The following is a 17,040-nucleotide window of genomic DNA, read 5'->3' as shown; positions in this document are numbered from 1 at the left end:
CTTAAGTTGCTTATACGTCATGCACCAACGGTAAAAACAATAACTTTTGTCCGTTGACGTCATCGCCCACGAGTAGGAGCTTAGGCTCATTTTGCCTTGGGCCTTGCCCAGGTTGGTGGACCCCATCTCTTGTCAAGGCAAGAATTGAACCCATAAACCACTTTTGAAGGCCTAGAGGGGCTTTTATCTCGGCTAGGCTCCTGTGGTGGAACTGCTCTAAGTTAGCATTCGAAAACAAGAAGGGGTTAGGGCATTTCCACCGCACCCCCCCCCCCCCCCCCAGCCCAGGCAAGACCCAAGAAGCAGTTTCCAACGGTAAAAAATAGCCCAGGCAAGGCGTGGGCTCCACAAGCCCTGGCAGGCCCGAAGGCAAGAACAGCCCGAGCTGTTGCCTGAGGGCTGTGACGTCAACGATGACGTCAGCAATGAAAAAAACTTAAAAAATAAAAAATAAAAAAAACCAAAAAATTTAGAATTATTTTATTTTATTTTTATAAATAGCTTACCATATTCTTCACTTCCCACACCAAAACTCTATACAAATTCCTCCCCTCATATCTCATGTGAATAGTGGTTGCCCTTGGGTTGCCATGTCAATAGGTGGAAAACCAACAAAAAAATTGTGAGGACAGACAATATTCATGTGAATAGTACCAACCCTTGCCTCCCCTTACCTTTTGCCGTGACAAATGAGTAGAAATGCTCTTATTAGTTAGTTTCGCAACACATGCCATCGAAAATGGTTAACATTTATTATTTATTTATTTAGAAAAAACAATACTATAATCAGTAAAAAATTTAAGTCCTCAATAAGAATATCCTAAACCAAATTAGAAGGCTTTGTAAACCCAACGAATGACAACTTTATAAGAGATAACAAAACGAGCCATACCGTAGCATTTTCTTGCAATTTGATATTAACAATGACTTTGCATGAAAACTTGTGATGTAAGCTACTCAAAATTCAATAAATTAATGTTATGACTAGATCAAACTTCCACATAGCCAATTGCAGCAAATAATATACCTCTTATGATTTCCTTGTATATTTATTATCCATAAGACCACATTCTTCTACATGATTCATTTTTTTGTCATTGGGGTATAGTTGGTTGAGATCTTCCACCTTCATTCATGTGGACAGAGGTTCGAAACCCCTAGTTACACAATGCTAGGAAAATGCTATATGTCATCAAGTTTTTGTAAAGAAAATGCTAAACTCACCATATTTTTATACCACATTGTGTACCTCCTCTTTGTCATCAAGTTTTTGTAGAAAATAAATTTTAGATTTTGATTCAAATGAGACACATATCCAATTGTTTGTTGCAAACTTTTCCATCCATTTTGTCCTTGGTTTTTACACTTTAGTCTTTGTTTTTTTGTTTTTCTTGAAAATGTTATTTAAAATTGCCAACGTGTAGCTTGGTTGATCCAATTAAACAAAAGACAGAACTCACATCAAAATTATTTTAATCGAGTCTTAGCTGTGCAATGTGTGAACTATAACCTTGAAAATGGCATCTATTGGAAGCGCCCAATTGTCATTACTATAATGTGGAAGATATTATCTTACGAAATCAAGTTTGCATGATATAGTCATTATGAATAATAAAAAGTTTGATCTAGTCATTATGTCTCAACTCTCAAGCACGTTAATCTATTAAAATTAATTCATGTGTTCACTTGATAAAAGATTAGGCAATTGCACACCTACTTTGTGAAATTTATTAATGTATATATATATATATATGTCACATTAATGTAACACGATGATACAAAACAACTATATATTCAGTATCCATATAAAATCAAAGAATAGAGTTTTTATTTATCAAATTTAGCTAAAATTTAGCCCCCAAATTTATAAATGTAAAAAAAAAATTAAAAAAAAAAAATAGCCAAAAACTCACTTAAATTAAATCTCAAAACCCAAAACAGTAGGAGCACTAAAACAAACTTGGGTCAACTCAGTCATGCCTATGAATCCTGTCATAAATTCATAAAAAAAATAAAAATAAAGAAGGTTAAAGGCAATTTTTTGACATAATAATTATTAATTGAAAATTCGTATCATAAATGAATAAATACTGTTGCTCCGCATCTGATGTGGGGATTAAACTTTCTTGCAAACCAGCATATGTGCTTCTGCCTTCCTTGAGCACAAGCTCCAGAAAAATTGCAAGCCAGACTATCTTCCCACACCACAAACTTGCCTATATTAACTTTGCTTTCCCTTATACCTTTATCAAACAAAAATAATAAGAAAATGAAATGAACAAAAAGAGAGTAAAAAAACAAAAATAAATCTATAGTGAGGGTGCATATAAAACATGATATTTTTTATAATTGTTTTCCATGAAATGTACGTATCCAAACCCTAAAAAACTGCTGCAATAAAGCAAATCCATTAAGCGCCGGTGTCCTTGTGTTTGAGGGTAGGGTGGGGGAGAGTGAGGCTTAGCCCACTTAAGGGCAGTGTCCTTGTGCTCACTACTCTGCCAACAGCTTGGAAGAGCATGGCGATTAGCACTTTTTGTTTGGTTTTTAATTTAGAGGGCATTTGGGACAATTTAAGTGAGTTTTTAGTAAACGGGTGTCCTTGTGTTTGAGACTAGATGGTCTTATAATATGGACAATTCTTTCCTACGTCTCCTTGGTTGTTTTTCAGCTGCTGAAGAAAAAAACACAGCAATACGACCATGACATGTAGGTATGAACGCACGAACATGACAAATTTATCTTGGTCGCACCAACATTAGTACAATTTATAATTGAAATTAAAAGTCAACAAGAGAGAAATATAACAATAAATAAATAGTGTACTTCTATAATGTTTCAATATAGTTCTATATCATACATAAATTACTAGTGTTGAACTAAGTTATTTTAATTCATTGATGAATAGAAAGAAACCTATTAGAAGAGATATTGTTTTTTTTTTTGGTCAGAAGAATAGTTAATGTTATTTATAAGAAGAATAAAAAAAAAAGGCTGTTTTTCTTTTTAAATTTGAATATTTTTTTTTAATCAACGGGGAGGGGAAATTCAAATGTGGGGACTTGAGATAGTTAACTTGTTTTCCGTAATGGAAATACAAATAAACTCTCTCTTAGAAAAGAAAAAGAAAAAAATGCATCTATATTCGGTTGACTAGTAGCTCTTTGTGGCTGAATTATGAATACAATTTTCTCTTATTAATTTAAAAAATATGCAAATTTGTTGAGTGTTAGTATTTTTTACTATTGACTTCTCTAAAATTCTTTAGCAAACTGTTGGAATTGTGGGCATATCCTTGTAAGTTATGTCTAGAGCTATCAATGGAGACCTTTTTCTTGAACTCCAAAGTTTAGTCAAAGCCACTCATTGTCGTTCATCAATATTCAATCCTCTCCTTACTGTTTGAGGAGTAACAATTTTGTTTATCCACCACATTGACCACCGGCAAATTGAAATACCCAGTGTCTTCTCCATCATGGCGAAGCTTTGAGAATCTCTGAGCAACTTCATCTGTTTGAAGTTGCAGCTACATTTTGACAACCTCAAAGGAGAAGAGCATCGGCCAAAGAAGAGGAGAGCAGAGCAACCCATGGCCATTGTAGTTGTCACCTCTTGCGTCCTGTTGGTTTTTTACCTTCTCTGCAGCGTCGCAAGGGCAATTGCTTTTGCATACTCAAACGCAAAACATAAGTGGATTGAAAGAGAATCGAGGTTGTTGGAAGCACTTTTAAAAGATTATGATGAAGTTTTGAGGTCAGAGGATCAAATTACACGGAAAGCCAGTCAGTTTTTGGATTCTGATCAACTCATCCAGGCTGGAATTACTCTACGACTGAATGAAACGGAGCAGAGCTGGATAACGAATGCAAGAAAAGTGGTTTCGGAGGCAACCTGGTGCCTTCAGAGCTTCGAAGAACTGAGAGAGCGAAGCAACTCTTCCAAGTGGTTTGTTTTTTTGTTAATAACTGATCATCTGCTGCCCATGCTTGATGTTGCCCGTGGGATGAGGCGGATCAAGGAAATGATTAATAACAACCTTGGGATGAGCCGGAGGAGGAGAAGCAAAGGGAAGAAGGAAGTAAGCGCAAGGGACATCCGTGCAACATTGGAGCAGTCAAGGTCCAAGGTTAGAAGCTTGCTTGCCAGATCCATTGTTGATGAGATTGATGAATATCAATCTGTTCAGACACCAGCGCTGTGTGTTAGCTCAGGAGCTGCTAAGTTGGTGTCATCCCTAATGGAGCTGATCATTGGAAACTCAAAATTGATGGATGGCATGGTGGAGCAAGTGATATCCATCAGGATGCATGTAGAGCTGCTGCCTTCTTTCATGGAAGATTTACAATTGCTACAGCTAGAAAGTGAGATGGAAAAGTCATGGTTGGTCGAAGCAAGCAAGATGATTGAGGAAGCAACAAATGACATTGCCAACATCAATATAGCAGCAAATCGACAGAGACGGTGGTGGGTATATTTCAGCCGTAATTGGAGGGCTAGGAGGAAGCTCAAGGGGGGAATAATGTCCGTTGGCACTAGGATCTCCACACTCCTGGAAACAAAGGAAAGATATGGTTTTAAATTTATCACAGGACGCTCTCCAAATTTTGCCCGCAAATCTCCTCGACAGCAAACCCTTGAGTATCAGACTCCAGACAGGCATTTGTCATCAGCTGTAGACAACATTCGTGACAGGCTCGTTCAATTGCGGCAAACAAGCAAAGAGTTATCTTTGTGTGTCAGCGCAATGAGCAAGGAGTTGGAGCACATGCATAAACTTTTCAAAGATACCAAACCCACTGAAGACTTCGACCAAAAAAAAAAAAACCCACTGAAGCCTATGCCCCTAATTTTAGAAGTGCTTACTTGGAGCAATTGAAGAAACTGACTCGTGAAGCAGAGGAGTACTCAAAGGCCTCCGGCATCCAAGGCTCAGAGCTTGTAACCACCATCTCGGAGATTAAGGGAATCACGCACGCAGTAAATCTTCTTCAGAGATGCATAAAAGTATATTCGATTGAGGTAAGGGCGGATTCTTGCTCGGTAGTTGGTCTGGAAGAAAACGTATATGAACTGGTCTCGCAACTGACTTCTAACAGAAAAGAGCGCTCTGTGATTTCCATTGTGGGGATGAAGGGAATTGGTAAGACAACTCTGGCCAAGGAAGTCTATAACCACCCTACCATTCAGCGCCTTTTTCGAGTCCGTCGTTGGGTCTCTGTACCTCAAGTGTTTGACAAAAGTGAATTATTGGAAGCTGTTGGAAACCAGGTCCTGAAGACGCAAGAGAAACAGGACAGGGAAGACTACTGGATTGAGAAAGTGAGGGATTTCTTGAAGGAGGAGAGATACCTTCTAGTTTTAGACAATGTCTCGTTAACAGAAACCTGGGATGCTCTTAAAGTAGCATTTCCAGAAATGGCAAACAAGAGAAGGATTGTCCTCACCACATGCAAGAAGGCCATCGCGTCACATGCTGACCAAAATAGCATTAACCACCACCATCTTCGGTTACGAACCAAACAAGAGAGCTGGGATCTTTTTTCCCAGATAGTGCATCACTGTCCTGATGAACTGCAAACTGATGCAAAGGAAGTTTTAGGGAGAGGGGGAGGCTTACCACTTGCCGTAAATCGTGTTGGGTATCTACTGTCGTGGAAGGAAGTGTCGACACCAGAGGAATATTTGAAGGAGCTTGAGCGTATCACTCAAGGACAGAACCGAACACCGTGGTTGGATACTGTGCAAGTGAATAATGCAGACTTGCAATTCGACGAAATTCTGAGTAAATGTTTGTCTTACTTCCAACTTTTCTCTAGGGACTTTGAAATCCCTGCAAGGAGAATTGTCGCTTCGTGGGTTGCACAGGGATTAGCACAAGTAAGCGGAGATGAGAAAACAAAAATTCCTGAAAATGTTGCATACGAGTATCTATCAGAGTTGATTGGGCGTAATGTGGTTCAAGTGGTTCAAAGAAAGCCTAATGGGAAGGTCAAGACATGTCGCTTGCCTAGTGCTGTGCGACATCTCTTGTTGCAAGGTGGCAACGACAATAATAGCAGCGAAACAGGTTCAGGGTCATCTCTAACTTCTCCTACAAGTAATGTGGACGGAAACCATAACCTTCATGATTCTGAAGATGGTAATACATACGATACCAGTTCCCGTCAAATTCATGGTCTCAACACAAATTGGCGAAATGTTTTGCTGAAGGAAAGCTTTCCCCGATCAATTCTCTTCTTTGATGCCCGAGCAAAAATCAAACCTGGAGAGGAAGTAGGTGAAATTATTAGTAGGGGCATTGCTGGTGGTCTCTTCGGAAAACTACTAACTCTTGACCTTGAACGTGTGTTCAGACCAAAGTTGCCCGAGACCATTGGAAAATTAAAGCAGCTGACATATCTGGGATTAAGGCGAACTTACCTATTGACGATCCCTGAATCTATTGGGGACTTGGTGAAACTCATAACTCTAGATTTGAAGCATACCCATGTTAGAACACTCCCTAGTTCAATATGGAAGCTGAAGAAAATCCGGCATCTCTACTTGAACGAGAACTGTCAAATACATCGACCAATTTTCATGATATCGATGAAAAATCTGCTGATATTATCAGGCCTATTTGTGGAGAAGGGCCATCCTCTGAAGGATCGTCTGGACAAGTTGACGAAACTTCGAAAATTGGCTTTGGTATTCAATCTTGCACTGACAGAGCAAATGCTAGTGGCGAAATGGATTGAGAAGCTGACTGACCTAGAATCTTTGAGGCTGAGATCAATAGATGAGAAGAGGGCACCTCAGCATCTGAAACTAGAGACCATCTCTCACCTTACGAATCTGTCCAGCCTACATTTGTTTGGGACGCTTGAAAATCAGTTCATCATATATCAACTCCCGCAAAGCCTCACCCAGCTTACCTTATCGGCCACTAGAATTGAAGATGATCCAATGCCAATGCTAGGCCAGCTTCCGAAATTTAGATCCCTTTCTTTCCACTCTGATTCTTATCTAGGAACACAGATGGTTTGCTGCACAGGTGGATTTCCCCTTCTTTTATTTTTGAAGCTTTGGAATTTAGATACCCTGGAAATCATGGAAGTGCAAAACGGAGCAATGCAAAATCTTCGCGACATAGATACTAGATCCTGCCACAACTTGACCATCACTACTTACTTTGATATGTTCTATCCATCGTGAGAAAGATGAGAATAAATCATTGAGATTATTGTTTCTTTGTTTCTTATCTGTTTCTTGCCCCTAGAAGGTTAACAATGAGCAGGTTTGGGTAATTAATAAGATACCTTTACATGATTTATGAACGTAATCACAAGAAATGCATCAAGTTTTGTCTAGCATATATAAATTGTAGCGTCACACATCCTCATGCTAGGAGCCTGAATATGATCAACATGGTCACATTACAACACCCAATCTACCGGTGTTCAAGATTCAATTCAATCCAACCAAGCCAATCGATCAAATCTAATCTAATCCTATTTGATCACGAGGTTGATGATTTTGGTAGATTGACTTGGATCTCTAAGTTCAAAAACCAACATGATTCGATCAAATGAGGGATTTTCTTGTGACAATCCAATCCAGTTTAGTAGGTTTGATGCGTCTTTGTCTTTGGTTTTGAACTAAATAAGTTTAGGGTTTAATGGATTTGGTACATTAATAACCAAAATACATAATTTTCTTGAGCATTCAATCTTCATTCTACCTTTGAGTTATATAAAAAAGCATTATAAGATTTTTTTTTTTCATTGCAAGAGATTTCTAGCTCAAGTGATCAAAAGAATTTACCTTGCACTCAACTTTCTGTGTTCAATTTTACCTTTCTGAGTATCGGTTATTTTCGAACAAAATATATATTGTTTCGTCATTAAAAAATTGATAATCGAAATCTTCTGAAAGGGAAATGTGGAAAATAAGCGATTGGGATTGTTGAATACCCAATTGGGCCCTAACATTGTGTCCCACATAAACTCTATTTAAAGGATGCCTCAATGAGTGCTGACCGAGTAGTCCTTGACCCAAAAACTACTGCTGAGAGTTACTTATTGTTGAGAGTTATATCGGAAATACAAGCTTTGCCTTTAATGATATAAACAATCTTAAGCATCTCCACCTAATTTTGAGTTTTATATATACTTTAAGGCAATGTGTACGTTGACAATTAGTTTCTCCTTTCTTTCCATGTAATTTGTATAAAGACACCTTTTATGTTCATGAGTATTTAAATTAGCAGTTCAATTTGCATCCATACAAAGAAGAGGAAGGTGATGACGGAGATTTTCCCAGAAAGTCTGAGCAAACTATGGAGCTTGTGTGTGGGAAATCCGTGTAATGGTGGTATTGAGCCTCATCTTACAAGGCATTCTCATAGTTTTTGGCAACAAGAGGAAGTACTCAACCAGCAAATGGCTCCGATTGCTGTGGCTTGCCTACTTGTCCGCAGACTGGGTTGCAACAGTCTCACTCAGCCTCCTTTCCAAAAATTTATCATCAACAAACCACAATATGAATTCCGCAAATGCAGACGACCAAGACCAGATCCTGACAGCATTTTGGGCGCCGTTTCTTCTGCTTCACCTTGGCGGCCCGGACACCATCACTGCATACTCTTTGGAAGACAATGAGTTGTGGTGGAGGCACTTGCTTGTGCTCCTTGTCCAGGTGTCCCTGGCTGTCTATGTCTTTCTTACAGCCTGGGCTGGTCAGGCGCTTAACCTTCTTGCAATTCCAGTGTTTGTTGCAGGGATCATCAAGTTTGCGGAGCGGACTTGGGTTTTGAGGTCTGCAAGCAGTAAGCATTTCAGAGATTCTATGTTTCGTCGTCCTGACCCAAGGGCCCAACTATGCTAGATACACGGAAGAACTGCGCTCGAAGAAGCGTGAAGGGTTCAAGGTTGACATAGAGAGAGTGGATGAGGCTCCCACCATTGGTGATTTTTCCTTTACAGCTCCAAGCATCTTTCCAAATACAGCCAATTTGCAACATGCCGATGTCTTCTTCAACATTTTCAAGAGGCTATTTGCAGATCTCATCCTCAGCATCCATGATATCTTGAAAAGCAAATCCTTCTTCCAGAACAGATCCTACTATGAAGCTTTCAAAGTGATTGAGATTGAGCTTGGGTTCATGTATGATTTGTTTTATACAAAGGCTGTCCTTTATAGTCTCAACGGCGCAATTCTTCGTTTTACCAGTTTTGTTTCCATCATTTCCGTCTCTGTCACCTTCCTGGTCATGATCGAGAAGCAAGATTATTCAGCACCAAGTCTAATTATCACTTATGTGTTGCTGGCTGGTGCTATCATCCTCGAGCTCTATGCTGTGATTTTATTTCTACGCTCAGATTGGGCAGTGCTATGGTTTTGTAAGCACAAGATAGCAGCACATTTGTTGTATCCAGTGATTTCACATATGCCGTTAGCTGAAAACAAAAGGTGGTCTAATGTAATTACACAATACAACTTAATTTCAATCTGCTGTGAAGATAAGCGGGCCAAGTACAGGTTCCTCGAAAAGGTCTCCGGGATATGCAGAAAATCGAAGAAACTAGTGGAAGTCCCTAGAGAGTTGAAGGAACTGATATTTCTGCAGCTGTTAAAGAAATCAACATGTGCCCCAAACGCTGAAGGTTACAAGAAGTTAAGGGATCGTAGGATGGATTGGGTTCTTCAAAATGAGAATTGTATCGAAAAACTTGGCTGGAGCATTGGAGAAGAATTTGATCTCAGCATTCTTCTTTGGCATATTGCAACACAACTCTGTTATTACTCTGATCAGGAAACATACCCAAACTCTTTCCCCGATCCGAATTGTGAAGCCAGCAAGTTGTTGTCCGAGTATATTTTGTATCTCCTAGTCAAGCGTCCCTTCATGCTGCCCAATGGGATCGGACAAATCAGGTTCAAGGACACATGCGCCGAAGCCACGGAATTCTTCAAACAAAGAAGATGCCAAAGATCAGAATATGACCTGGCTTGCAAAAAACTACGTGAGGTGAACAGTGATGAGATCCTTCCAGCTGAAGTAAAAGGAGATGAAAGCAAGTCAGTGCTATTTGATGCATGCAAGCTTGCTAAAGATTTGGAATCCCTGGAAACAAAGGAAAATTGGGAGAATCAGAAGAAGTGGGAGTTGATCAGCCACGTCTGGGTGGAAATGCTATCTTCAGCTGCCAGCCATTGTCGATGGAATCATCACGCTGCGCAACTCAGGCATGGGGGAGAGCTGCTCACTCATGTCTGGCTTCTTATGGCACATCTTGGTTTAACTGAACAACTTCAAACTTTCGAACTTCAAAAGGCCATAGTATTGAATGTGCGGTGAAAATGATATAAGCAACAAGATATTCTCCAAACTCAAATTGGATAGCAGAAACATGATATTATCTAGTAAAAGACATGTCTCATTCTTCTCTTTGGCAGTAACCCTCGTGATCCATACGCTCTGATTATAGTTGTATTCTCTTTTTCTATATTTGCTTTTAAGTAAGTAGCCTTATGTTTTGCTTGAATTTATAAAATGTTCAGTCCATGGCCGATCAAGAATCCACCGGTCAATTTCATCGCTTGTAATGAGAGGATGTCCGGCTACAAAAATCGAGACATCCTCTAACTGAAATATGTCAATTTCAGATTAGGCAGGCAGACAATTTCATGCCAAATGAATTTTCACAACTTGGACATGAATACGATTGTTCCTATACTGAACACAATTATGTTATAACTTGTATCCTTTATGAGCAGTGTCCATAAACTAATTCTATGATTCTGAAAGCTAGAACATCGGATGTGAATGAACAGACAACAAATCAAAGTTTGAAAGCGCATGTTGAGTCTTTTTTGTCCTTTGAAGGGTAAACGTTCATTAGCTAAATTATTATTAGTGGATGCAGCTATATCATTTAATAAGAAAAATAATGATGAGTCCTTTTGTTGCCCGAGAAAATATTATTTGGGGAAAATAGTATGCATCTACATACTATAATCTGATTAAAGCTCGATCTATTCTTACATGCTGGAACATGTACTATAATTTGAATGCTAAGTTGTTAACTTTTCTTTAATGGATGTTGAGTTGTTTACTTCGTCAATTGTCTTAAGTAAGGATGGCAAAAATCCCCGCGGGGACAGGTCCCCGTCGGGTCCCCGACCCTAACGGGGGGAGATTTCGGGGCCAAACGGGTATCGGGTACGGGGATCCCCGAACTTGAAAAACCCCCGACGGGTATGGGGAGGGGATGGTATTGGCGTCCCCATCCCCGAACCCGACCCGAAAATATATATGTTTATATTTCAATAAATAAATATATAATTATAATATTTATGTTTAACCCTAAGTTAACCTCCCTCTCCTAATTCTTCCTAATCTTCTCTGGATTTTCATATTGATGTGATTTTGAATAGTTGAGTTGAACTTTATAGTTAATTTGAATGTGGTGAATGATAATTTAATATGAAACTTAATGTTAAAATGTATGATAATATTTTTTATGCAAAAAAATCGGGGATTCGGGCCGGGTATGGGGGATAGTCCCCCGACGGGGACGGGGACGAGGATTCCCCGAAACCTATTAAACGGGGATTGGTTCGGGGATGGGGGCGGGGATGGGGATGGTATTGCCATACCCGGCCCCTACCCGGCCTGTTGCCATCCCTAGTTGCCATCCCTAGTCTTAAGTCAATGTATTAAATTGTCATTCAGTTGTTTAAACTAATATCTTTCTATTAACTATTGGTTTAGTGAGTTTCCCCACACCCCAACCCATCCCCTCCCTCCCCAATTTTCTAGGAATGATAACGTGGTCCAGCTTGAATTGGTTACATCTCCAAACCAAATTAAATGGAGCCAACCATTCAAAATAAATCCTAGATTTATAAAATGAAGAGATAGAGAGAGTGATGAGATCTGACAAAAATGGACTTAAATAGTTGTTGATCTAAAGAAAAAAAAAAAGGAGAAATAAGTGATTTTAAAGAAAGAAAAAGAAAATGGAGAGAGAGAGAGAGTTTCAAGGAGGAGATAGAAGAGACAGGGAGAGGGAGAGAGACATGAGAAGAAAAAAAAGGATAGAGCGAGAGATGTGAGATAGAAAGTCATTGTCACTTGAGCTTTTGTGAAAAGTTTTACTATATTTAAAAAAAAGGATAGAGCGAGCGAGAGATACTTATATTTATAAATAATTAAAAAAAAAAGAGTTTTACTAGCTAACTTGAAAAGTTGTCAATCGCCTAATAGTAATTGATTATATTTTCTTTTAATTTTAAAGTAAAAATAACTATGTGATCATTCATCACCACCCTTGAAAGTGATTAAATTTAAAGGCCACAAAATGATATATTAAATTATTATTATAAAGATTAAAGAGTACGAGGAAGCCAGTTGGGTATAGCTTTGAGTTCTTTCACCTCAAATCATGTGGGCATAGATTTGAAACCTCTAGACACTCAATTAATATTTGTGTAAACCCACCACCCCCAATTACTTGTACTAAAAATAAAAAATAAAAAACAGACATAGGTAGAGTGGATGTGCTCCTCACTCTACACCCAAGTTCGAATTCCCCTCTCCGCAGTTTAAATTAGATTAAAGTAGAGTATCACTTGTATAAAAAAATAAAATACAAGGAAGCTTGATCTATATTTTCTAAATGACTTTTTTCTGCCTATAGTTTGACTAATATTGCATTTTTTTATAATCCCTATAATAATTTCAATTTTGACAATTTAATATATGGAGTTTGATGGTAATTAATATGCAATCACCATGTAAGAACATTTTTGTCTTTCCAACAAGTTTGCAATCAACCATGTGATCATTGACTTTAAACTTTTTGCCTATTCTTTTAACAATATAGATTCATAGTACTTAATTGCTAATTAAACATAACTTGAAGACTAAAATTGTTAAAATTGAATTAATAATGACAAAAGTAGGAAATTGATCAAATTACAGGAACCAAAAATGGGTTTTGCCTGCAAAAGACCCACTAGTGTAGTGATTTGGAGCAATTTTTCCCTCATGAAAGGCGATGGGTATGAATCCTAGCATCCGTGTAGCATATGTGAGTTTAGTATAATATTGCTCTTCTCAATAGGAAATTTCCTTTAAAAAGGGTTTTGCCCTGAAATTATGTTTATATACTACTTTTATCTAGAGGTAGCATGGGAAGACTTCAAAGTTCTTACTGAATTGCAATTTCTCCATGGCCTTACCCTCCTCCTCCTCCTCCTCCTCCTCGTGGGTTCTACTTGACTTGTTCATTAGAGCTTCAAATTCCAACTTTTGTTTATTATAGTCTCAGGTTCCCCTTTTGTTTATATACATACTACTTTTTCTTCCACATTAGGACCCCTGTAAAGTTGCAAAAGTTAATGTCTTCAGTTTCCATCATGGAAAAGCTTAATGAAATCAGGGATAGATGGTGGATGTGACAGGGCCTGCTCATCTTCATTTCTGGTTATGAACAAGAGCAACTAAGTCTGTATTTGGTTGAAATGGCCGTTGCATACATCACCTGTTGGATCCTGTTTGCTTTTTACGTGGTTGCAATTGCTGCATCTGAAATTACTTTCAGATACTTGAACGCCAAGTACAAGTGGATTAGAAGAGAATCCAGACTATTAGCTGCTCTTCTCGAAGACTTTGACTATGTCTCGCGATCGCGGAATGAAATAATACAGAAAGCCAATGATAAGCTTTTGGATCCCCAACTCATCCAAGCTGGGATGACTGCACGAGTATTGAATGAATGGGAGGAAGGGTGGATGAACAAAGCAAGAGAAGTGGCCTCCGAGGCAACCCGGTGTGTTCGAATATTGGAAAACAGAAGAACCTCTCCCAAGTGGTTTGTTTTAATCTTAACTGATCTGGTACCGATGCTTCAGCTTGCCCTTCGGATGAAGGGCCTCAATCATTTCCTTGGCAAGAAGAAACTCGACGTTGACCCCAGTATAAACCCGCTCAATAGTCTCCTCTGGAAGAAGAAAATAGGTGCCAGCGACATCTACAGATCACTGGAGCAGTCCAGGTCCTGGGTTAGTAGCCTGCAGGACAGATCTGTGGTTGGTGAGACATTGGAGCAGTCCACGCCAGGCCCCGGTCCGCCTGTTAGCTTAAGAGCTGAGGAATTAATCTCCTCTATAAAGAACCTGATCGCTGAAAACCCAAAATTCGTCAACTCTAGTACCACAATGCATTTAGAGCTGCTGCATGCTTTCATGAAAGATTTGCAACCCCTCAGACTGGAAACTGAAATGGAGAAGTCCTGGGTGGTGGAAGCAAACGAGACCATCGAGGAAGCAAATCAGGCCATTGACAGCATAAACATTACAGAAGCAGATCAGAGAAGTTGGTGGCTTTCAGTTGTCAGTAACCGGAGGGATAGGCGGAAGCTTAAGGAGGTCATCCTGGACGTCGGCACTTGGATCTCCGACCTCCTGGAAACAAAGGAAAGATATGGGTTTAAATTTGTCAGACGACAATCCTCAAAATTATCTGCGAACCGGTTTACTCAACAAGGAAGCTTCAAGTATCAGGCTACAGATGATATGGATTTGTCGTCTGCGGTGCACAACATTCGTAACTGGCTGAATCAAGTGGCAAACACAAGCGACGAATTAGTATCTAACGTCATCGCACTGAGCGAGGAGTTGGAGCAGATGCATACATTTCTCAAAGGTACAAAAGGAACTGAAGATTATGCTATTCATTTAAGAAATGCTTGCTTGGAGCAATTGAAGAAACTGGTTCCTGAAGCAGATCAGCAGTCCTCAAACACCCCCAATAATGAAGGTTCAGGGTCCAAGCTTCTCTCAGAAATTACCCGAATCAATTACACTGTCAATGTTCTTCAAAGATGCGTACAAGCTTATTCCATTGAGGCAAGGCAGGAGCTATGCTCAGTTGTTGGTTTGGAGGAAGACATACATGAACTGGTCATGAGACTGGCTGATAACGGTGAACAGTGTCGTCCTATCATATCCATTGTGGGGATGAAGGGTATAGGTAAGACTACTCTGGCGAAGAAAGTTTATTACCATAGTACTATTTCAAACCGTTTTGAAATCCGTCGTTGGGTGACCATGCCTGATGCTGATCAAGATTCTGATGAATATGCACTTTTGGCAAGTGTTGGAAGGCAGGTCTTGGAGACCCAAGAGAAAGGGGATGGAAAAGAACACTGGATCAATAAATTGCATGGTTTCTTGGAGCCGAAGCGATACCTTGTAATTCTGGATGGAGTCTTGTCAATCCAAGCCATGTATGCTCTCAAAGCAGCATTCCCAAAAGTGGCAAACGGGAGCAGAATTTTGCTCACCACGAGGGAAAAGGCCATCGCTTCAGCTGCTGACCAAAATAGCATTCCCCACCAGCTTCGTCTGCGAACCAAAGAAGAGAGCTGGGAGCTCTTCACCCAGATGGTGCGTTGTCCTCCGGAACATGAAGCTCTTGCAAAGAAAGTTGTAGGAAGAGGTGGAGGCTTACCACTTGTCATATTACGCATTGGTTATCCACTGTCCGGGAAGAAAGTGACATCTGAGGAATTAGAGGTGCTCAAGGGCATCACTCAGCAGGAACAGAACCAGAAACCGTGGAAAGAGAACCTGGAAGTGAATAAAGTGGATTTGCAATCACACCAAATTCTTGGTAAATGTTTTTCTTACTTCCAACTCTTTTCTGGGGATTTCGAAATCCCTGTGAGGAGAATAGTCGCTTCGTGGGTTGCACAAGGACTGGCAGAAGTAAGCAAAGGTGGGAAAACCTCAAATACTCACGAAAATGTTGTATATGAGTATCTATTGCAGTTGATTGGTCGTAATGTGATTCAAGTAGTTCAAAAAAATCTCGACGGGAAGGTGAAGACATGTTGCTTGCCTACTGCCCTGCGAGATCTCATGTTGCAAGGGAAAGGCAATAGCAGCAAACCTACCAGTTTAAGCGGCCAACTTGCCTTTCATTTTGATGATAAGGATGCCCGTTTCCATGAGATCAATGGTCTCAACGCAAATTCCCCAATGGTTATGCAAAATGAAAGCCAATCCATTCTCCTCTTTGATAGTCAAGAAGGAAATAAGCCCCGGGAGGAAATAGGCGAGATTCTTCGCAGTGGCATTACTGGTGGTTTCTTCGGACAACTACAGGTTCTTGACCTTGAACGTGTATGCATGCCTGAAATTCCTAGGGCCATCGGAAAATTAAGGCAGTTAGCATATCTGGGCTTAAGGTGGACATACCTATCGACGATCCCAGAATCGATAGGCAATTTGGTTAACCTCCTAACACTAGATTTGAAGCATACTTATGTTCGAACTCTCCCTAGTTCAGTTCGGAAATTGAAGAAACTTCGGCATCTCTACTTGAATCAGAATATTCAAATGTCTGCACCAACTTCCCTTCCCTTGAGCAATTTGCAGACATTGTCAGGTGTATTTGTAGGTAAGGACAATCTTGTGAAAGACCGGCGGGACAAGTTGATCAACCTTCGAAAACTGGGGTTGACAATCCAGTTGGCACCACCAGAGCAAAAGGTGTTGGCAAAATGGATTATGCAGCTGACCAATTTGCAGTCTTTGAAGTTGGTATCGGTTAATGAGAAGAGTGCTCCTCAGCTTCTGAAATTAAAACCTCTGTCAAAACTTGAGAAACTCTCCAGCCTATATTTGTTGGGAAGGCTTGAAAACCCTGCATCCATCATAGGTGAACTCCCAGCAAGCCTCACTCATCTTACCTTATCGGCCTCCGGGATCCAAGAAGACCCGATGCCAATGTTAGGGAAGCTTCCAAACCTTAAATCGCTGAATTTGAACTCTGGTTCTTATGAAGGACCAAACTTGGTTTGCTCCATGAATGACTTTCCCCTGCTTTTGGTTCTGAAGCTTCGGAATCTAGATACTCTGAAAAAATTGGATGTGCAAGAAGGAGCAATGCTAAACCTTAGGGAGTTAGAGATTAAATCCTGCAGGAACTTGACAATCACTACTGGATTGACACATTTAAAGATCCTACAGAAATTTGAAGTTAACTGA

At 39.8% G+C, this 17,040-nt stretch overlaps 2 protein-coding genes and 1 pseudogene across 2 annotated transcripts; all 3 read left to right on the top strand.

Annotated features, from left to right (window-relative positions):
* Positions 1 to 3,589: 3,589 nt before the first annotated feature.
* LOC110768907 (putative inactive disease susceptibility protein LOV1) lies at positions 3,590 to 7,194 on the top strand. The gene is made up of 2 exons (XM_021972775.1): positions 3,590 to 4,735; positions 4,879 to 7,194. The coding sequence occupies exons 1-2, from the start codon at positions 3,590 to 3,592 to the stop codon at positions 7,192 to 7,194; spliced, it is 3,462 nt and encodes a 1,153-aa protein (XP_021828467.1).
* Positions 7,195 to 8,282: 1,088 nt separating this feature from the next.
* Positions 8,283 to 10,378, top strand: LOC110768906 (uncharacterized; annotated as a pseudogene).
* A 3,131-nt stretch (positions 10,379 to 13,509) lies between these two features.
* Positions 13,510 to 17,040, top strand: LOC110768904 (putative inactive disease susceptibility protein LOV1). The gene has a single exon (XM_021972773.1). The coding sequence runs from the start codon at positions 13,510 to 13,512 to the stop codon at positions 17,038 to 17,040; it is 3,531 nt and encodes a 1,176-aa protein (XP_021828465.1).

The sequence above is a fragment of the Prunus avium genome, chromosome 3, assembly GCF_965620075.1.
Source record: "Prunus avium chromosome 3, drPruAviu1.hap1.1, whole genome shotgun sequence".
In the NCBI taxonomy this organism is placed as follows: domain Eukaryota; kingdom Viridiplantae; phylum Streptophyta; class Magnoliopsida; order Rosales; family Rosaceae; genus Prunus; species Prunus avium.
This window is presented reverse-complemented; position numbering and strand designations above follow the sequence as displayed.

Bases quoted from the DNA above. Each gene is read 5' to 3' on its own strand.
- LOC110768907 (XM_021972775.1), top strand. From the start codon at position 3,590: ATGGCCATTGTAGTTGTCACCTCTTGCGTCCTGTTGGTTTTTTACCTT. The intron at 4,736-4,878 runs GTCAGCGCAATG...GAGCAATTGAAG, and splicing joins GCAAAGAGTTATCTTTGTGT to AAACTGACTCGTGAAGCAGA.
- LOC110768904 (XM_021972773.1), top strand. From the start codon at position 13,510: ATGGCCGTTGCATACATCACCTGTTGGATCCTGTTTGCTTTTTACGTG.